Source organism: Parasteatoda tepidariorum, chromosome 1 (assembly GCF_982258835.1).
Source record: "Parasteatoda tepidariorum strain Cologne lab strain chromosome 1, Ptep-v5.0, whole genome shotgun sequence".
Taxonomy (NCBI): Eukaryota; Metazoa; Arthropoda; class Arachnida; order Araneae; family Theridiidae; genus Parasteatoda; species Parasteatoda tepidariorum.
Window position 1 is genome coordinate 21,357,997 of NC_141755.1, and position 22,851 is coordinate 21,380,847.

General features: G+C 28.2%; 2 protein-coding genes across 5 annotated transcripts in view; one reads left to right on the top strand and one right to left on the bottom strand.

The window, feature by feature from the left end:
* LOC107441019 (MBT domain-containing protein 1) overlaps positions 1-15,942 on the bottom strand; it is a 38,329-nt gene extending 22,387 nt beyond the window's left edge. The window contains exon 1 of one of the 2 annotated variants that reach the window (XM_043039175.3): positions 15,755-15,942. In XM_043039175.3, coding sequence (XP_042895109.1) covers positions 15,755-15,779 — 25 coding nt within the window. In that variant the 5' untranslated portion in view covers positions 15,780-15,942. Of the gene's footprint in view, positions 1-7,229; positions 7,597-15,754 lie in introns of those variants that run through there. The other variant, XM_043039172.3, reaches the window with a different exon arrangement.
* A 3,165-nt stretch (positions 15,943-19,107) lies between these two features.
* The window catches only part of LOC107452769 (sodium- and chloride-dependent neutral and basic amino acid transporter B(0+)), a 46,573-nt gene continuing 42,829 nt past the window's right edge, over positions 19,108-22,851 (top strand). For all 3 annotated transcript variants that reach the window (XM_043039176.3, XM_043039177.3, XM_071180125.2), the window contains exon 1: positions 19,108-19,234. In XM_043039176.3, coding sequence (XP_042895110.1) covers positions 19,220-19,234 — 15 coding nt within the window. In that variant the 5' untranslated portion in view covers positions 19,108-19,219. The remainder of the gene's footprint in view (positions 19,235-22,851) is intronic.

Below are 22,851 nucleotides of genomic sequence, written 5' to 3' on the forward strand. Positions count from 1 at the left end.
TAGTATTATATTCATTCGTACTGAATATCAAAGATTGTATATATATATAAACACAATAATAGAATTATAAAATAAAATAAAACAAAAAAAATTCTGAGAAAATGTATAGATTTTCTTCCGGACACATTTCTTTACGTAGTGATATTTCAAAATAAAAAATAACTATCCTAAGATAAAAACTATTCTTTATAATGTGTCTATATAACTAAAAAATAAAAATGCTATTGAAAATGAGTTTGAGGTGAAAGAAAAAAAAGCAGAAAACAAACTTGCTGATATGGAGTAAAAAATAAAAATGCCGTTAAAATAGATATATAAATTTAACAGTTAACTCAAATTCGCCAAGAAGAAAAAAATATATAAACGTATATGCAGTTTATATTGCATAAAATAATTGTTAAAAATATATTTGGCAAAAAATTTGAAAGCAAATTATATTTCAGAGCTGCCACCTTTGCTGAAATAAACACTTTAATAGAAATTGGAAAATGTGAGTAGTTGGTGCTCATTTACGTTGCACTAGAGCTGCACAATGGGCTATTGGCGACGGTCTGGGAAACATCTCTAAGGATGAACCGAAGACGTACCATCACAATTTTGATCCTCTGTAGAGGGGATGGCACCCCCGCTTTGGTAGCCCGACGACCAGCATGCGAAGTCGAGCACTTTACGGTAGAACAGTTTAACGAGGATCAATACCACACACCCTCGGTCCCTACGCAGGCTGATCTAAGTGGTAACACACCCGCACACTGACCTCAGCCAGTGATGCTTGACTTCGGTGATCTGCTGGGAACCGTGTCTTAACGATCAGTCCACTGCGGGACGGAAAATGTGAGTAACAAATCAAATACCATAATAGGAGGAAAAGTTATTAAAACAAAATAAAATATATTTTGGAAACAACAAAATAAAATAAAAACTTTCAAATGGGTAATATTTGCAAAGCTTAACATACAAACATAAATTTGGAATAAATCCTTTTATTGGTTTTCCTCCTCGCATAGAGTGACTGTTTATAAGTCAGAACCTAATAGCAATATATTATGTTAGGAGCTGTCAGATATTTTGGTTGAGGATAATTTCCTTTTGATTCTGTTTCTCTTGGTCAAGAGACAGTTAGAATTCGTATAATCTCAGATACAGATCACAAGCGGCTTGATACAGATCATTTTAATTGTTGGAAAAGTAGTTCGAAGTTCTATTAGCGATAAATTCTTTTTTTTTTTCTGAAGCGATCTGAAAATGATTGAAATTAGCATTGTCATCAGAGAAACGGAGCTACAGTAAATCAGAAAATTGCCGAATTTCTGTAGCTAGGATTGAGTTTCACTCTCACAGGCGCGATAGCAATTTAACAAATGTATTTATAAACGGTATTATTAGCACGAAAATCGGAAATATTATAAATATAAGCAGTTTATAATTATAATATTTTTATATTAAGCATAACTATTGTGCTTATTATAAAAATAAGCATAACGGCATATGCATTGTTGTATATGTTGTCTTTAACCCTTTCGGATTTTAGCAAAAAGAATGAGCAAAAAGATTTAATTTTAAAAAGTATGGAGTAAAAAGTATAAGTAAAAATACAAGCCCAAAACAAAAAAAGAGTAACGATTTTAAAGTGCATTTCAAGGAAATCAAAAATTCAAGGCAATCTTAAATTTCACGAATAAATGTTGGGACAAAATATAAAGTTTCTAATTTAAAATATATTAAGTTTTAAATTTAAAATATGTAAATTGTAACTTAAATATATAAATTTTAAAAAGTATGGAAATGTTACATAATTCTTTGAAATAATGAACATTGCTAATACCCAAAAACTAGGCAAGAAATAGAAATTCGATACTTGCATGTAAGAAAGGAATTTTAATAGGTATATCTTAATTTTCTTTAGAATTTCCAAATCTTTAGAAATTTTGGCAATTATCAACAAGTAGTAAATTGACTTGTTGGACAAATTCCATAAACATTATAACTTTTACTTAAAAAAGTAAGTATAGAAAAAAAATTGAACGAATACATCTGAAACTCCTTTACAAAATTAAAATTGTATTTCAATTTTTTTTTAAACATAAAAATTTCTATTTTAAATTATAGCAATTTTTCAATTAGCAATACAGATATGCAAAATTCAATATATTCACAGCTAAAAATTGAACACAAAAGTTTTATTTTAAAATTTAATGATATGATGAATTAATATTTTTACAGAGAGAGAGAGAGGGTTGCAACGCAGCACGCCTCCACATGGTGCACTCATACTAGTGAAAAATCTCCTACAGCAATGCCACTTCTCTAAAAAGGAGCCTTGGTAGTCCAAAGACCTAAAGAACTGTCGACCTTTCATTCATTGAGACTATTAACCAATGTGACATTTAAGTAGAACTTGAAAAACGTAAAGGTATCTAAGGATAAAACCTGGGCAATCCTTCATGAAATCTTCATGAAAATCCTCTTCCGTATCGGCATAGCCGATTCACTCGACTGTTCTCCTTGTGATTCCACGCCCTATGACTGCTGAACATTCAGACATGAGCACTGCACTACTAAATTTTAATTGTACAATTGAAAAATATTGGAGAACATATGTACTAATGGCATCGGTGGTATTGTTTGTCATAGTGAGTGGCATTTACAAAATAAACAAATAAAAAATTTTGACAGTGTAAATTAGTTTTATACAAAAATTATTACAATTGAAATAAAAATATTTTTACACAAAATTAAAAAAAAAAAAAAAAAAAAAAAAAACACTCGAATTTTTTTATATGCCACTATATTTTAATCAAATAAAGCATAATTTTTTTATTTTTAAACTTAAATGTCTTTCAAGAAATAGCATTTATCAAAATTGTTCTGAAAAAGAAGTTAGATGCTCAAAAACATATAATACTTAAAATTTAAAAAAAAAGCATTTAGTTTCAAAATCCTTAAAAAAAAAGACTAATTTCAACATTTTTATTACAAAAACCTAAAAAAAAATAACAAAATATTATGTAAAAGTATATATTTTTTCCTTCAGTTACTAGTATAAAAGTATTGCCATCTGGGTGAAGGAAAGGAAATAACAAATAAACAAAAAGACAAAGATACAAAACAATACAGATACACCCCCAGTAAAATTTTAATATCTTTAATCAAATATCAAAATAGCATTGAATTGATGAAAATAAATTAAATGCACAATTACAAAAGGTACATTTTACTCATAGTAATGTATTTAAAGAGCAAGGAGAAGGAGATAATAATACGAAAGTTAACTAAAAAAAGAAGAAAAATTTAATTATTACTTACTGATTAAATAAGGACATTCATTGTTTTCGATTTCAAAAATAATTAAAACAAAAAATAAGATGTTCATAATCAGTATGACATGCTGATCTGTTAAACTTGCCACCCAACTAATAAATTTAAAAACATTGTAACGTAACAGAGTGACAACTGAGCTAAAAGCATCAATTCCTCGAGAAGTAATGCTAAAATAATGTTGCTTGAGAGACACACACGAGAAGTGATGTTCCTTTTTTTTGTTGTTAAAAAAGAGAGTTTTTTTCTGAGAAGAGATATTTCGTTTGGGTAATATTTTGTGATTTTTCGTGTGAATGTTTAAATAAATTGTTTGGTACAACTCACGTCTTATTTCTGGTTGTTGTGACACAACAGAATTTTCTGGTGGCAGCGGTGGGATATAGTAAGAGTAGTTGATTTAAGGTAGTCAGTTATTGTATATTTAGTTTTTTATCAGTTGTAAATTATGGCTTTTCTTAATAAAGCGAAAAAAGTGGATTTGATAGAATTGGCCGACGAATTAGGTGAATCTGTTCCACCTCAAGCAAATGTTTGTGAAATTAAAAAAATAATTCAAACTAGTCAACATTATGAGGCTGAGGATGTAAAGATGTGTTTGACTCGTATAACGGAGGAGAGAATTAGGCGAGAAGAACTTGAAAAACAAGAACGGCGAGAAGAACTTGAAAGACAAGAACGGCGAGAAGAACTTGAAAGACAAGAACGGCGAGAAGAACTTGAAAGACAAGAACGGCGAGAAGAACTTGAAAGACAAGAGCGGCGAGAAGAACTTGAACGGCAACATCAATTGGAATTGCGTAAACTCGAATTAGAAGCAAATTCTCAAATTCAGCACCAAAACAGACCGGTATCAGGTGAAACAAATCATAAAATACAGATTTTACAAATAACACCAAAATTTAATGAAGGTAAAGATGAAATGTCGTTGTATCTGATAAATTTTGAACGTCGAGCAGAAATTGCACAAATTCCTAAAGATGAATGGGTGCCTTACCTATTGAGCGTAGTACCACCCGACATTTCAAATATGTTGGCGAGAGAGTCCCCTAATGATGCCAATAACTACGACTTTGTAAAAGAATTGATTCTTAAACAATATAAGCTTAATGCAGAGGAACTCAAACAAAATTTTTATCGACATTTTAAATCACCTGAAAAATCTTGGCGAAATTTTGCACAAGAATTAAATTGCTATTTTAGCGAATGGGTTTCTGAAGCAAAAATTACCACTTTCGATGATCTTAAGAGTTTGATGGTTACCGAGCAAATGAAACGTCATGTACCAAATGACATGAGAGATCATTTTCTTGAAGATTGGATGGAATTGAATTCTTATACCAAATTAGCCGGAAAATTGGACGACTATGAAAGTTTAAAAAACAGTTTCAAGGAAAAGTCTGTGTCTTATAATCGAAGTAACCAAGATGATTCTTGGCGATTTCCGAACCAAAGTGATACCAGAACTGAAGAAAAGTTGACTTGGCAGAAAAATAATGTTAAAGAAAATGTTCGCGAAAGAGAATTTGAAAGAAGAAGACAGCTTAGATGCTATGAATGTGGTTCTTATGATCATCTACGCCCTCAATGTCCCAAGGCGAAAACAAATTCTGAAACTGTGGCTTCGCTTCACGTTTCGGAATCAAGGTTTCCTGATAGTATAATGACACCATATACGAGCATTGGCGTGGTAAATGGCGTTGGCATTTCAATACTACGAGACACTGGCGCAACCTTGGATTTAATTCCTAGGAGATTTGTAAAACCTGAAATGTACACGGGTGAATCTGTTTGGATAAAAACTCCAATACAGGAAGAATCATTTTGTTTTCCATTAGCCGAAGTTGAATTAAACTGTAAGTTAGGAAAAGTGGTTACTAAGGCAGCTGTATTAGGTGATTCTCTTGATAAAGGGTATTATTTATTGGGTAACAAAACGGCTGCTCTATTGGAAAATTCGTTTGAAGTCCCAATGATAAGTGCTGTAATGACTCGAAAACAAGAAAATATTAATGAAAGGAGGGAAGTGGAAAATAAAGATAATGTACAGCTCGGTATAGTCGATTCCAATGAACACATCGTTACTTCTGATCAAACTGCGAAAAACGATGACTTACTCACTGAAAAGATTCGTGACTACAATTTTACTGTTTATTTTCCTGTTTATTTTCCTTTACTGTTTTATTTTCCTATATACCGATAAACAAAACAGTTTTATGTCAACCTATATAGATCAGTTTTGACAAAATTTTATGTATGTTTTTTTGCCATTTCCTACTTTTGCAAAGAAAACTCTGTGGAAGGGAGGAGTTAGACTGTAACGTAACAGAGTGACAACTGAGCTAAAAGCATCAATTCCTCGAGAAGTAATGCTAAAATAATGTTGCTTGAGAGACACACACGAGAAGTGATGTTCCTTTTTTTTTTGTTGTTAAAAAAGAGAGTTTTTTTCTGAGAAGAGATATTTCGTTTGGGTAATATTTTGTGATTTTTCGTGTGAATGTTTAAATAAATTGTTTGGTACAACTCACGTCTTATTTCTGGTTGTTGTGACACAACAACATTAAATACCAATTAGCTTCTCGTAAATATTTAATTGGTTAAATTTCAATCTGTTTTGAAAATATATTACTATTTGTAAGAAAACAAAAGATATAATAAAAAATGCCACCCAAAATAAAAGAAAATATGAAATATAATGCTTTTAATATAAAAAAAAGTATAAAAATCAAAATCAAGGCACAAATTATTACAATACAGTACATAAAAATAGTAAACAATAAAATGTATAATGTAAGTAAGGTCTAAAAAAAGTTGAATTCCTTTGATGATGACAATGGAGAATATAATTGTATTGGAATTTACCTATCACTTTGACCTACCTATATTCGGACATTATTCTATTTGAGTAATCAATGCTCACTTAGTACCTATATGTTTTGATATTATTCACTTTGAGTTACTTATGTTTGCGTTACTCAGGTTAGTGACAAGATAAAAGACAGCCAAGCTTAATCGTTTAAATAAAATTATCAATAGTTATTCATAGTTTTTTTTTATAGTTGTGATCTTCCAAACTTAATATGATTGTCTATAAATGAAGTTGATTAAAAAATATATTATTTAAGAATTTAAACTTTAATGAAAGATTTTCTTTCCCCTCTTGAATTTTAGAAAGAAAAGTGAATAAGATTTTCTATCACACTTTATGTCAATTCTATCTTAAACGGCTAGAAGATATTTATAAAATGCAGGTATTATAATTGTCTGCAAATTCTTGATAATGATTCCTATGTTATAACAAGTCTTTAATTAAAATCTTTCTGAAATTTAAAAAACAAAATTTGTAGGATCTAATAATTTTTTTCATAATCTTATGAAGCAACAAAAATTTTAAACTAGTACCTATCCAATTTGTCTAAAGCATATTTACAGATTAATTTGAGCAATAAATCATTCTCTACCTCTTTGTTTCTTAATTTTAAATTCATTATATCTAAAATGGAAGGCATGTGTAAAGCTTGAAATATATTTAATGCTTCATATAAATTAAAAATGTCACTGGACAAAAGAGTTTATTTTTGCGTTAAGAAACATTGAAACTTTAAAAAAAAAAAAATTTAAACGATTATTTTTATTATAGAAGAAGATAAAATGAATGGAAAAGTCATCTGGGAATATAATATACAATTATGGTATTTAACCCTTTTCAATAATACTATCTTCCCCAGATTTAACATTTATATTGAAATTTCATTTATTCATGAAGTTTTGTTTGACTTTGCTTAACTTTTGACACAGTAAAAATTCTTAACTGAATCTGAAACTCAGTATTTCAGCACTATTACTTAACGTAACATTTCAAAAACAGACTTTTATAAAAAGCATAAATAATACTTCTTTTTTCTTACCAGTGATGATGTTTTTAACGGATTCTTCTTCACATTCATCTATTTCTATTGATGATGAAGAATCTGAATCAATCGTTTGTTCAACTACTGAAGCTCGCGGTTTCGAAACTGGACTCCTTAGATATTGATTTCCATAAAACCGTCGCTTTTTCTTTTTACTTATGTGCTTTTGAGAGCCAACGTTCATAACTAATCATATAACTTCCCAGGGTTTAAAGAACAATAAATTCCTCAGATGGTTTTGCTTTATGACAGTCTGACAGGTAAATGCAGCCGACAAGCTATCAATCAATCATTTGTATGAGAACGGTTAAAGTTTATAGGCGCTTTTTGCTTACTATGTTCAAACAACTGTTGAAGTTGATGTGTCAAGCGATAAAAGATTTTCATCAGCGCAGGTGCTAGTGGTCCGTGAAAAAACATGATGGATTTGGGCTAAGCCAATCTATTGGGATAAATTCATGACGTAAAAATAGATTGTAGTTTTAAAAACCAGTTACAGTAATAAATACAGTTATGTGGCAATAATTTTAATTTACTTCGACATAATTATTCTTCGAATATTAATGTTACGAATATATTTGTATTTCTAAACTTCAGTTGCATGATTCATTTCAATTCGCGATCGCAACGCTCGAGTACGCCCTCTATCGGGAGCCTGTAAATATCAGACATTAATTTATCACGTTTTCATTTAGTCCCATCAAAATCATCGGCCATGACGGACGCCATTTTCTTAGCAGCAAATAAAAATCAAAATTTCCCTAAGGAACAGCTGAAGAACTTGAAAAAACTAACCAGAACATGCCAAACATTGAAGCAGAACACGCCAAGCATTTGAAGAACAATTTCTTAATAATTTTTACCATTCTATTACCAACAAAATAACTTACAATTTCATGATCACTTGCAGATGTGTATATTACGGTAAAATAATTTTTTCTGTCTTCAATTCATTACAAATTAAAATGAAGTCAAGATTGATTTCGTCATTCCAATAAAGAAATGTGAATTCAAAACGTCAAGAACTGCAATAGTTATAGAATTCTTCTTTGTTACAGAACAGTATATATTTCTGTATCTATATAATTCGGAAAACAACAATAAAGAATCAACCAAATTACTTGAAATAGTGTCATTTGTGTTGATGATTAATAAATTTTTTATCGCTTTCTTGGTAAGTATTTCTTAGTTTTGAAAGAATAGATAATTTCAACTCGAATTCAGCTGTTCTGTTTTTAAGCTACATATTCAAATTCATATCGAGATCTTACAATTATAAAATTTTGATGTGTGGTATGTTATCTAAAAGTAATAAAGGGATAATCTATGCACATATTATTTGAAAATAAAACTTTCAAACGAAGAACATTTCATTTGGAACTCTACGGATTTATAAAGAAGGTAAGTGTTATGATTTTTACAATAAAAAATTAGCTTGTAAAACTTTTTTTTCTTATTTGATGATAGTTCTCTACAGAATGGTTTCTTACGTCTGATTAAGAACTATAAGAATAATAAGAAAAGAAACTATATGAAAATTTTTATTTCAATGTAAAGAATTCTTAAAATCGTTTTTTATCCTAAGAATTCTTTATTTTCCGTTTTATAGTTTATAATTTTTTGATAAAAATTGTTGTCAAAATACTTTTTTTGAAAACATAAATGGTATAACATTATGTGTTTATGTATACTTCTTGCATATTCTAATGTTTCAAGTAATATGATTCAGAAAAGTATGAATAAAAATTCGGTACTTATGTATTAACGCCACAACAGCTACAGATTTCGCTGTTTTTAAGTGCCGCCAATCTACACCTAAAATTTTTGTGACAAATCATAAAACGAAACACTTTATTTAAAATCAAAGTAGTTTATCGGATTTCGGTGGACAATGGGCAACATATTTCTCTCCAGAAAAAATAAAATTGCATCTTGTCCTATTTTTGGCAAATCGCAAAGACGCATTTTCGTAGCACTAAAAAATGGTAACAAAAATCGAAGAACAAATCATTTTGGAATTCTTCTGATTTATAAAGCAGGTAAGTGTTAATTTTTATAAAATAAAAAATTTTACTTTTAAGTAGTTTTTTTCTTGATGATAGTTTTCTATAGAATGGTTTTCTACGTCCGATTATGAATCAAAAAAGAAAAAACATTAAAGTTGTTTATTTAAATATAAGGAATTTTTAGAATTGTTTTTTTTTTTTGTATCGTAAGCATTCTGTACTTTACGTTTTTCAGTTTTTTAATAATGATTTTTATTAAAACTTAAAATTTTTTGATAAAATTACTTGTCAAAAAACTTTATTTACAAAATTAAATTACATAAAATTATGAAGCTTATGTATACTTTTTGCTTATTTTAATGTTTGAAGTAATATGATTCTTAAAACTATGGAATGTAAGGTTTAAATAGGCCTTTCAGGTTACATCATTAAATTTAGTAAAACTATTTCTCAGGCATTAGGTTTTAACTCTAATAAGAAGATACATATTTTTTTCTGTTTATTTACAAATATTTTTCAGATGTGTTTTGGATGCTCCTTCTTTAAAAAAAAAAGAAAAGAGATACCATCTTGTTTTCGGTTGTATAAGAAAGGATATCAAACATTTTTCTTTTTTAAATTTAATAAGCCACATTAAAGAAGGAACGTTACAATGCTACGCGCTACATTAAAGACGTCTCCAGAGTAACTGAATGACGGTTCATATAGAAATCGCAGGTATGCGTCTCATACAACAACGCCCCCTATAGTTCGTTGCGATCGCGAATAATAAGTATTGTTGAATTTATTAAGGGTTTTAACATAATTTTTATTGTTAAAATTAAAGTTATTCAGCTCTATTATGAGTGGATAGTGTTTCTGACTGCATTTTATTGCTACAGTTTATTCCATTCTGTTACATGAAAAGTTGATAAATTCTTCCATATAACAGAGAAAATTAATAGAGAAGAAAAAAAAATCTACGTTGATAATTTATCACAAATATTTTGTGTAATAATTATAGACGTTAACTTAATCTTTCCGCATTAATCTTTCATTTGTTTAAAAGGATTAATGGCGCACGTCAATCATATAAATATTTGTTTTATTCCACATAGAAATAAGTTTACAAACGTGAAAAAAATTGAAAAATTAAACATTTAAGGAGTTTACTTTAGTTGCTAAGACGAAATGAACTCTATCTCCTATCAACTCGAAACACCTTAAAGAAAAAGTAGCCAAACTTTTTATGGAAATAATATAAAATAAATAAATAAAATTGTAACAAATAAAATAATATAAAAAACATAATTAATCGATTATTTATATTTTTACTGTTAATTAAAAATATAAAAGAAATCAATGAACTCGCATTATTGAAATAGTATTTTAGCTTAAAACTGCAAAACGCTGTACTCTTTTAGTTGGAAAGTGATGCTAATTTTCCATGCTTTTAAAAAAAAATTACATGTTTGCTCTTACAAAACTCTTAATATATAAACAGTAACGAAAAAAAGACCACCTTAAATAACTTTTAATCTGATGATCGGATCTTCACAATATAGAACTCAATCTTAATTGTTCTAGGATAAGGCCTCAAATATGGTAAATAATCAGTGTAGATGATATTTTAAGTTACGAAATAAGACACAAAAATGTTGCTTTCACCGAGTAAACATGGTGTTTTATTCGAAGGATTCAGATTTCTAACCTCTAAAAAATCTGGGAAATACGATCCCAATAGTTTGGTTTGGAGAGCTATCCAAATTTCGACCCCTTAACCTTAATTTTACTTTTTTGCCTATTTTACCATTATCTGAGGAACTTTTTGAACAAATTGAAAAACTTTAGCACACAGTCATTTATTTATAGACAATTCTTTGCAAAGAATAACTTTTAGGAAATATTTATTATTTTTTGCAACTTTATTTAATAATAATCGAAAAATTTTAAACTGCGAGGTATATAATTTTTTCATTATTTTAAAGAATGTAATTTTGCATGACAAAATATAAAATTTGACAGAAATCAGTCGATTAACTCTTGACAAATCGAATTTTAAAAATACGACTTATTTAAAATTTGATCTCTCAAAAATGATGTAAAAAATTGTATGCCATACAATTCAAAAATTTTTTTTTACTATTAATAAATAAAATAATAAATATTCGCTGAAGGTTTCTTTTTTGTATAAAATGGGATACTTGCAAGTGAGGTAGTGTGGGTATCTGGATCCCGATTGGTTATTGAAACGTGGCATTTGTTTACCTTAGCAACTGTTCTTTCCATTTTATTTCGAGTAAGCCAAACCCATGGCGTATCAATTCTCCTACGTGACATGATCTATATTTTTCCGCGTTCAAATTTTTTCATCATTTATTTCTTTTTTTAACACAAAGACAGGCATGAAGCTATGTAGAATATAAACAAATTAATTATGCCTCGAAGTAGCCAGGTACACTAAGCAAAAACATAGCATGGCTACATTAAAAGGCGCAAGCAAATAATAAATCTAAGTTAAGTAAAAGACGTAGAAAAGAAAGAATTATATTGTATTTCAGCAAATTCGATGTGCGATACATCTTTGTATTTAATCAACTTCACTTTAATTAACATTCTAATTTTAAAGGGGGAAACTTAGCTCCAATTTAACACGCCATTTTACTTATAAACGATCAGCTGGCGCCGACGTCATAGGTCACATGTGTGGGTACTTGTGATCTTATACTTTTTGAAGTCCAATTACCCAATTATGAGCAATTTTTTTACAATTCTCTTAAAAAGTTCTCGAGATATGGCTGAATACCCAAATAGTAAAATCAACATTAAGGGGCCCAAATTTTGTACCGCTCTCCTGATCAAGCTATTGAGACCATATTTCCCAGATTGCTGATACCCGCTATGATTCGGGGGTCAGAAATCCGAATATGTCGAAAATAAGCTATGTTTGCTCAGAGAAAAGGCGTTTTTGCGGCTAATTTTGCAACTAAAAATATCGTTTGCGCTAATTACTTAGCATATTTGAGGTCACCCCCTGGAACCATAAAGATTGACTATTAGAACCTGAACATTAGATCAAAAGTTATTCTTGGTGGTTGGGTACCAATTGGTCCGTTTTTTTAATGCAGTGTGCATCTTCGTGACATAAGACAAAAACAAAAGGAACCAAGTCCGTAAGGAAATATCGCTGAACCATGCACTCCGTATGTTGTCAAATCTGACCATTCCAACAACTAGCTAAAATTGGTTATAAAAATTTATTCAACTTAAAATTGGTTATGTGTTTGCAACGTAGCATAAATAAGCTATCAAAAACGAGTCTCAACCAAAAAATACATATTTAAAGTCACGTGTGTGTTTCCAGAACATGTGAATGGGAGAATTAAATTTTTTAAGGGCGATAACTTCGTAAGAGTTAACAACCTTAAGCTAAAGCTCCACCATTTCGAGAGCTGATTTGTCCGCCATTATGGAGCAAACAAGTTACGTAGTGATAGCAGTAGCTTGAGAGTCTGGAGACTATTTAATTACCTACAATTATTAATATGGGTAAATGGGCAGTGGAGAATTGTGAAAACAGTTCGAAAAAAAGGCTTTCTAATGCTTAAATTTCCATCAAATCTCGAAAGAATGAAGAAATAGGTAATTAACTGGGAACCTGGAAGTGGAGCTCGCTTATGTGAGGTAAATACTCATTTATTTATAATCAATTGAATTTATTTACTTATAAATGTTGTACATAATTGATCTTAAGTTGTTATAATTTGTATCTGAATTCTTGTTTTTGTCTGTTTTCTTAAAAATATATAAGCGAATAATTCTTCGGGTTTACTTGAATTGCACTGTTCTAACTGTGTAGTAAATGCAAGAATTTTAATTTAAAACTGCATTCATTCAGTAGATATTTATTTAAAGTATGACCTTTAAACAACATTTAATTGTTTACTTACCGATTTTGAGTGTATGTAAGGTATAAAACCAGTGACTAAAAGCAAGACATTGGCTGAATAAATAATTGCCAAATTCCTCTGAAAATCGCTAAGTTTTGTATTAACTTTTAAGTGTTTCCTTTTGTTTTTGTTAAAAATAAATATTTACCTGCTTCTCATTGTATTCTACTTTGATTCACTAATATGTTAGACAGTAATTTTTTTAATGCTAGCTCATTTAAGTTTTTTCAGTTACTTATGCTAATATATTGCTTAAAATTTAAATGGTTTGTTTACATTTATAATAAAAAATCTATTTAATACTCGTATGTGATATTTCATATGTTTTGGAATCTATCAATCTTGTTTTTGTTCTTTAAAATTTTTGCATTAAATTACGGAAATAATTAGTTTCCATTGTAGAAAAGTTAGTGGGAGTATGTTAACAAATTTTAAACCCTGACTCTTTCAACGTGATTAAATTAATGTATGGAAATATCAAAAAGTATTTCTAATTTTCTTGAAGCTTTATTTTGAAGAATCTTAACTTAAAGTAAATAGGAAAGATGGTTATAAAATATTAAGGGTGGATGCTATTCCAAATCCCTTAAAAATTCCTCCAAAAAGACAGAAAGGAGTAAGTTATCAAAAAATCGGGATTAATTTTTTATAAATTTAAATCTAATACAATTACAAATCTACCAATTCTTCCTCACTTGCTTTTTTAATTTTATTATTTTTAAAGAACCAAAAATGTGTATAAACTATTTCTATCTAGTAATGAATAATAGTTCTTATTTTAAATAACGATAATAATAAATTTTATAATGAATTTGTACAAGTTTAAAAAAAAAGCTTCCGGAAAACAATGTAAATCGAAGTACGCAAACATGCTTTTCTTTACGAATTATCATAGTTGAGGTTAGAGCCGTTTGCAGCAATAAGTTGTCAAATCTTGTAGCCATAGGGGAAAATTTGTTGCTCCGAAATGGCGGCGATTCGGACTCTCTAATTTAGGGACTTCCGGATTAAGTTTTTTTTAGCTTGTTTTAAAAACAGAGCTGGGCAGCTGTAGAAGTTGTTTATAAATATGGAGATTGTGATGTTCAATTCATAAGAAATATATTGGGTTTTAGTTTTTTTAATCATAATTCTTAATTTTTTCAATTAAAAAAAAGTCTTTTTTCAAATCTTAAGAAATAGTTACCAAACTTCCATCTCCTGTTCTTTCAGAACTACCAGAGTTTCATCTCATACACATTTAAAATCTAATTGTCAAATCGTTTGATAAAATTTCAAAATATTTTTCAAACAAATCAAATTGAATTACGGTTTTCAAATGAATTGATTTGCTTTCAGAAAGTCTTTCTTGATATTGTAAAATGCTCCATTAGAACTAGTATTTTAATTAAAACTAGGAGGCTTCGCCCCCTGCTCGCTGGCGCTCGTCCAATCAATTAAAAATGAAAACTATTGCCAGCGCGAGAAAAGAAATATCATCGGTTTTATTGATACATACATACATACATACGTACGTATTAGCGTTTTATATAATATAGATAGATGTGTCAATATTTATTATTCAATAAGGCTTAGATTGAAATTAGTTTCAATTTGGCTTTCAATATAACTCTCTGAGTTTTAATAAACGATTATTTAATGATTTATCAAATTTGTCCAAGCTAGTCGTGTATAGTCAGGCTAATGTGGACAAAAACAAACTTTTTTTAAAATAAAGAAAATTATTGAAAAACTAAACAACTTCGTATATACAGATATAAAACAAAATGCCGGTAAACATTCAAATTATTGTTAAAATACAGTTCATAATTTTATTAAGTTTGGTCTTTTAACAAATTTGCAAAAAAAGGAGAGATTGAATGTTTTTAATTTATAATTTATTTCCATTTTGCAGCATATGCCTAAAATTTAAGTTCGATGTTTAATAGTATGTTATATGAATATTTTTTGCATGTTAGTGATAGTTTTTAATAGTTTCTTTCATGAATGTTTATTTAGTCATTTATTTAATTATTTATAACTAACAGTTTATAGGGAATATATATATAAACCTCATGAAAACATATGAATCAAAAATATAGAAACAAATTATTTAAATTTGAGCAACGGGTAATAATTAATTTTCACTTCTAAATGAAGAAAAAAATTCTTTCTTAGACATTTTATTTTAATATAATGATAGCTAAACTGTTGGAAAAGGAAACATTTATATCAACGGTCAGTCAATAAAGGTTTTTTTAAGGGAAAAAAACACTATAAATGGAACATTTACTCGAAGATAATTCTGCGAAAATCATTATTCAGAAATAAAATTGATTGGCATAAATCAATGTAATAATTCTCGAACATTTATTTCTATGAGAGAATGTGATACTTTTAATTTAATATAAATGCAATATGCATAGAAAAGATTAGCATTGAACCTTGTTAATAATTTTGCTTATCGATCTATTAAGCCTTATTAAACAATAATCACTTTTGCTTATCGATCTTAGTACCTTAATCCGTATTTGTTATAATATTATTAATAGTTTGTTTCTAGTAAATATTAAGAGTTATGACATAATTATCATTTTACGGGTATTACCTTTCTTAATAGGTGTTTTCCCCATTTCATTTAAGCAGCATAACAGGAAGCTTGAAGTGAAACCGAGTATCGTCTTTCCGATTGGATGTATTATTTAATTTTTTTCAAAAACTTCATCCTAATCTACCTGTTTTCTTACTAAGGAAAACCTTTCAATGTGCTTCGGCAAGATATTACCACCTATTTGTTGCTTACTTTTTCGTTATATTTGCACAGGTGCTACGTATTTTAAGGTTTGATTGTTAGAACCGCATATGTTAGAGTTGTAAAATGTCGTTAACTGGTATGACAAAAGAATAAAATACACTAGTGTATGTTTTTCTATTTTACATGTTTTACATTACGTATCTAAATAAAGTTATTAGAATGTAAACTGCATCAAATAATAAACATATACAATTTCAAAAGCAATTATTCCGATAATTTTTTTCTGCTTGATATTTTTGTCAGTTTAATTAATTTGTCACTCTGCAAACGCATTAGGAAAAAAAATAAATAGGTACATAAAATCATTTAAAGATGAAACAAAAGAAATTATTTGTTCAATTTAGAATTTTGCAAACTGACTTTAATTCGAATTCTTAATGTTGTAATTATTGTTTATAAACTATTATTTAGTGTTATGTCTGGAATTTATTTAAGTTTATACTGAAGGAAGCCTGATACACATCCTTGAAACTTTCTTTATTTTTTTTTCTTTCTCTCTCTTTTTTTTTAATTTTCAATGTGCTGTTGGGCAATACCATAAGTATACAAAGAATGTACTAAAAACGCAAAAAGTGAAATTAACATTAAGGGGTACGAACTTTGGATCGCTCTCCTGACCAAACTATGTGGACCATATTTCCCAGATTGCGGCTACCTCCTATATTTTTAAGGTTAAGAATCCAAATATGTAAAAAAAATTATATGTTTATTCAGAGAAAGTACGTTTTTGTGTCTGATTTCGTAACTTAATTAATAGTTAGCACTAATTAATTAACATATTTGAGGTCACTACCAGGAACCATTAAGATTGACACTTAGTTCGAGAAAATCCGAACGAAAGTTATTCAGGGTGATTCGTTTTTTTTTTTTTTTTTTTTTTTTTTTTTTTTTTTTTTTTTTTTTGCGGACTGTACACTGATCTTGTGAATGAAATTTAAATTACTTTAAAAAAAATGAATTTAACGAATCATTAGGAATTTGTGTACGTTATTGTCCGGTTAAAGTGAAATTTGTGTTTCATGAAAAATAGATTTATTGAATAAAGAGAGTTTTAGTTTTCTTTAATTGTCAATATTTTTAAAAGAAAAGAATACGTGATTATAGCCTATTATGGTAATTTCAAAACTCATATTGTACCAATGGCTGAAATGGTGCAACTTTTCTTTACCTCCTCAAATTGTACAAAACTAATTTAATTTTGCTGCCGTTTCGCTTAAAATTTGGCACGAAACATAAAGAGAACTTCAGTTTAAAACGTTGCAACTGAGTAAATAAATTCCCCAGACAGGCTAGTATAAAGATGATATGTAGTTCGTTCCCAATGAGAAATTTTAAGGGTTTACGATTCATGAATATGTAAATACTTGCTGATTAGTAAGAGTTTGTGTGATGAATAAAAAATTAATTCATTATATTATTTCACCACATCTTAATCTTTAAAAATATGTCGAACATTTTTTTCCTCTAAACATTTTTATGACAGTTTAATTTCGAAATGTTTAAGAATAAATGCTAAATGATCATGAAAAAATATTATAGAATGTAATGTTAAACATAGAATATAATGTTAATAACTAACAAGTTAACAAAATATTTAATTCTATTAGATTTTAAAATTAGTTTAAAATAAAAACTGATAAAATGAGAGATTTTTATATTTATATTTAAAATCTTGTAACGACTTATGTTTGTTTACATAATTGTGAGTCTGAATTCGGTTCGTTTCTACTTTTTTTTTAAATGATATACTTTATTTTTATGTTCATATTTAAAACCTTTTATCACCTCACATTAATGTGAGTTGGTACTTTTATAGTTTGTTTCTACTTCTCTAAAATGATGTATTTTTGTATTTTTATTTTAAACCATTTTCCTGCTTACATAATTTTGAGATGGTATTTTTAAGGGTTTTTTTTTCTACTTATATAAAATGATATAATAATAATATATTGATGATAAAATGATATATGTTTCTACTTTCATAAACTGATATATTTTCATATTTATATTTAAAACCTTTTATCGACTTAAAATTGAGAGTCGGTACTTGTCTACTTTTGTATGATATAATTTTATATTTATATTTTAAACCTTTTAATGGATAGCACACAATTGTCTTGTGAGTGAATGGGAATAACACCTGAGGCTACTTCTTTTTTTCCCCCTTACTTTAAAACCAGTTGTCTTCTAGGTTATTTGATAAAAACAAAGTAGTTTCTAGATGTTTGTTTCTGTTTGATTATTTAGATTAGATCAACAAAAATAGCCAGAGATTATCTAGATTAAATTAATCTAAGTCTAACGGTGAATTAATTATCCATTATTTTAATTTATGCCCCTAAATAGGGTTTAAATTAGATTAAATAACTATATTTTAAGCAATAAAAATTTAGTAATCAATAAAAAAAATACTGTAAAATAAGATTGTTGCGGTAAAAAATATAATGAAACATCTATGCTATAATGTCTTTAAAATATGTGGTACTTCTTTAAAAATTATTCCTTAAAATGAAATTTTGAACAATTTCTTTTCTTTTAGTCGAAAAAGATAAACTATGCTATAAACACAGAAAAACTATAAAAAAACTCTGAGTTCTGAAAGTGTTTTTGCTGCAAAATTAGCTATTGCTGTATAACTAGTTACATTAATTATATTTACCCACTAAATGCTAGATTTATTTAGAAGAAAAATATTTTTAAGTATTTATTCTCTGTAATTTTAATAGTTCAATTTCGGAATCAGAAAAAAACTAAAACAATATATTTTAAACAATAGAACTTTAGTAATTATTAAAAAAATTCAATGGAATTCGATGAATTAGTGGCTCTAAATAGTTTATACCAAAAAAATATTGTTTAAAATATAATATAAATATATGTTAAATAAATACATTTTAAACAATAAAAATAGAGCAATCATTAAAATTTTTTTTAAATAAAATTGTCATGCTTTTTTTTTCAAAATTATTCTTCAAAATTAAGTTTTTACTTTTGTTCGAAAAAAAAAATTTAAATAGAGATTGTTCCGAAAAGTGTCTGATTGCATAATTAGCATATTGTTGCTTGGGATTTTTCCGTTCTTTAACGAGAAACAACTTTTTGTTTTTTAAAGCAGGTGGCGCGCGTTCCTACTTTCTTGATTCAGGAACTGGTAATTTTCATTCAATTCATACCTTGACGTTTTTTGATGTGGTTTATCGAATTTCGCTGTAATGAAATGATAATAATAAAGAAGAAAATAACTTATAGTTGAAAATAATGGCCACTGATGAGGTAAAATTAATTTCGTTTGTTTGTTTTTATTTTTAAAATATTTAATGCTTCTATCTGTTTTTCTGGTTTTCATTTAATTAATTATATTTTAACAATTATCCAATTTATTAAAATAAAATGATGCAGTTTTCAATATTTTTCAAACTATATACTTTTTAATGAAATTTGTAGACATTTGATAGTTAAATATTTCTTTAATTAATTTTAAATAGCGTAGATATCTAATTTTGTTTGCATTCGTTCATTTTTACTATTAAAGTACAAAGATAGTTTTAGACAATTTTGAAATTATATATTTTTTATTAAAAGTTATAGATATAATTATAATAAAAAAATTGAAGGTTTTAAAATGCTCTGTCAAAACTGCATCTAAACCTGCAGAACATAACATAAATTGTTTGTTTTTAATTTATATATAAAACTCATTTCGTAAAAAAAAGTTTTTTTTCTTCAATTTTTTGCTTTTTAATTTTTATTAATGACGTAATAAAAATATAAAAAACCAATCAATTATAAAGACTAGTGAATTTTAAACAAATTTATATTTTTGTTTTTAATTAATTGGTATGTGAACTAATGCTAGAAAATAAAATAAATTTCATTTTCTTATTAAATTATACTGAATATGAAAATAGAAATAAGTCAGGATAAAAATAGGAAACAGAAATAAGACAACATGCCGATCAGAGCTGCGGAATTGGATGCTGAAATGTTCCAATTTATATTCGATTAAAATTTTCACCGAATTCTAGGAAAATTTAAATATATCTGTTATTTTATGTACAGTTGGATAAAGTTTTTTTAAGAAGTTGATATTTTCTATAAAAATAAAGAGCATTTTGTTATTAAAATATATTAAAATATAATTTTATGCAAGGACATTTTATTAATTTGTTAATCACAACGAAAAAAAAAAGATATGGTATGAATTTTAAAAAAAAAATCAACTATAATTGGAATTTTTTTAAAATTAAGCAATACAGAGCGTATGATTCAATAAGAAGAATGAAAAGCAATTTCACTCGCCGACGAGACCTACACCATTATAAGAGATGATTTTCACTTTCTCTTAAATTAAGTTTTTTTATGCTTTTAAAATTTTTTATATAAATATTTGTGATTTATATCTGGCAAAACACAAACTTTCTCTTTCTTAAATTTTATTCTTTGTTCCGTTCAACATCAACTCAAGCACGAGCTTATAAAATAAAAATCTCGGAAGTGATAAATAAATTTTGCTACAATAATCGAACGAATTGAATTTCAAAACGAGAAAAACTCGTGCTGTATTCTAGAAGCAAAATGGCCCTTTCAGTTCTTTAAATTTTCAGGGGCATTCTTGGGAGGGGAGCACAAAGCAACTCTCAAGGTGTCTTTTACTATAAGTTTAACAGTTAATAATTCACTATCACAGCAGCACTTTTTATTTATTTATTTATTTATTTTTTGAGAAAACAAACTGCGATATATGTAAGAAAAAGGTCTAAAAATTTTTGATAATGTTTGCAGTGTAAAAAATATTTAAAAAGCAAAAATAAGTACAAATAACCAAAACATCTTGTATTGAGCTGCGATGGTTTATTGATTACGACATTGAACCTACATGGTGAAGAACTAGAGTTCGATCCCCAGTGGCGGCATGAAGTCCACCCAGCTTCAGATCAATGGTTACCAGCTTGCCTGGGAAGTAATGGTGGCCTGTGTGCATTGCTGACTACATTGCCATAACTAAGAGCTGGTCATGAAATTGTAATGCATAAACCTTCTTCTTGATCATATGGGACTATACTGGCTGTTGCGGGAACTCTTTACTTTGCTTTTTTATCCAGTATTTCAAGTTTCATCGTACAGTTAGTTCCGTAAACATAGTTCTTAATGCATATCTTTAGAATTCTAGACAAAAATGTAATAAAAACAGTATGCATGCTAAGGTAAAGGAATCAATAAAAAAGAAACAAAACTGCTGTCGAAATCTGTCGAATCACCAGCGAGGAAAGTAGCAGGAAAAATATCAAAAGCAATGTGCCGGTTTGATGAAACTTATTGATGGTTCGGTCAAAATGATCGCCTTCATTTCTATATATTTTTTTCAAGCAATTTAAAAGTTTTTCATGTTTTCAGTCTCATTTTCTTCAGTAGTGATTCGTTAGATTTCGATAAAGTTTTTGTTTTTCCTAAATATTATTTAGAAATCTTCAGTATGCTTTAATTTTTATTTTCGACAAAAATTCTTAAAGCGTATATTATAGATTATCAAGCACTTTACGGTAGAATAGTTTAACGAGGACCGATACCGCGCACCTTCGGTCTCTACGCAGGCTGATCAAAGTCGTCACCCACCCGCTTACTGACCGCAGACAGTGATGCTTGTTCTACTGGGAACCACGTCTTTACGATCAGTTGACTGCGGGACTCTAGTTTGGTAATGCAGCTTTATTTATTAGCAGCCTTACACTTTTTTTCTAAAAATTTTTTGTTTTCCTCATTTTTTACGTAATAGATTTCTTGATATTATTCAGTTAATTTTTTCGGATTTTTATGTTTAAAAACTAAATTACTGTATAAAAGAAAACTTCTAATGATAATAAAAATAATATTAAGCTTTTTTAAGAAAATATACAATAACTATAATAATTGAAATTTTTTTTTTTAAACCAGTCGGAAAAAATAATTCTAAAATGATAACTAACAAGTATAGGATGAAAAGGTAGCAATTGTGATTGCTAACAAAAATTTAATTCACTTCACGTGGGTAATTTGATGCAATTTTCGTCCAACAATAAGTCAAACAAAAAAAGTTTTCTCACTACTAAAAAATAATTTAAGGGAGAAAGCACTAAAAAGAAAAAAAACAACTCATAATGCGTTTACACATAATGCTTGTAAATATTTGTGAACTTGCAAATCCAGTCAATTTACTATGTGACAGATGTGTCGGTTTATGATGGCATCAATTACAAGCTATAAAGATAAGAATTATAAAGATGGTATAATAATAAAGATAAAAAGAATTCTGCTACTTGTAATCATAAGCTACCAGATTTCATTGAGAAAGCAAGAATTGTTATGACATTTTATTTATTTTACATGTATAATGTAGATACACAAAGAATTAAAAATATTTTTAAACAGTGCAAAACAATAGGAATATAATAGATTGAATACAAAAATCACTATAGAATTAGGTAATGATACATTTTATTTGTGCCAGAAAGACGTTTAATACCTTTTAATTTAGTCTTGAAAAATGTTACGAATAATATAAAGTGCTAAGTATTATATACTAAGCAGCAGTATCTTGGTTACAGGGATCTGAAAAAAATTTCCCTTCCCTTCAGATCTATGTCTAAATTGTGCAAGTGGCCTCTCGTATGAGAGGGCTGTTTCTGGTTGCGCTCTCCCTGAGTGTTTCTGCCATCTATTCGGGGGTTCTAGTTATGTTGCATTTTCACCCTTGCGGTACGTTCTTGTCAAACGAAAGGTGCTCCTTTCTGCCTTAATTCGCAAGGGCTTGGCTAGCCCAAGCATCATTAAAAACAATAAATACTAAGCACTATAAAATTAATTAACGCAACAAAAAACAATTACAATTAATTACAAAACTGATTCATAACTTT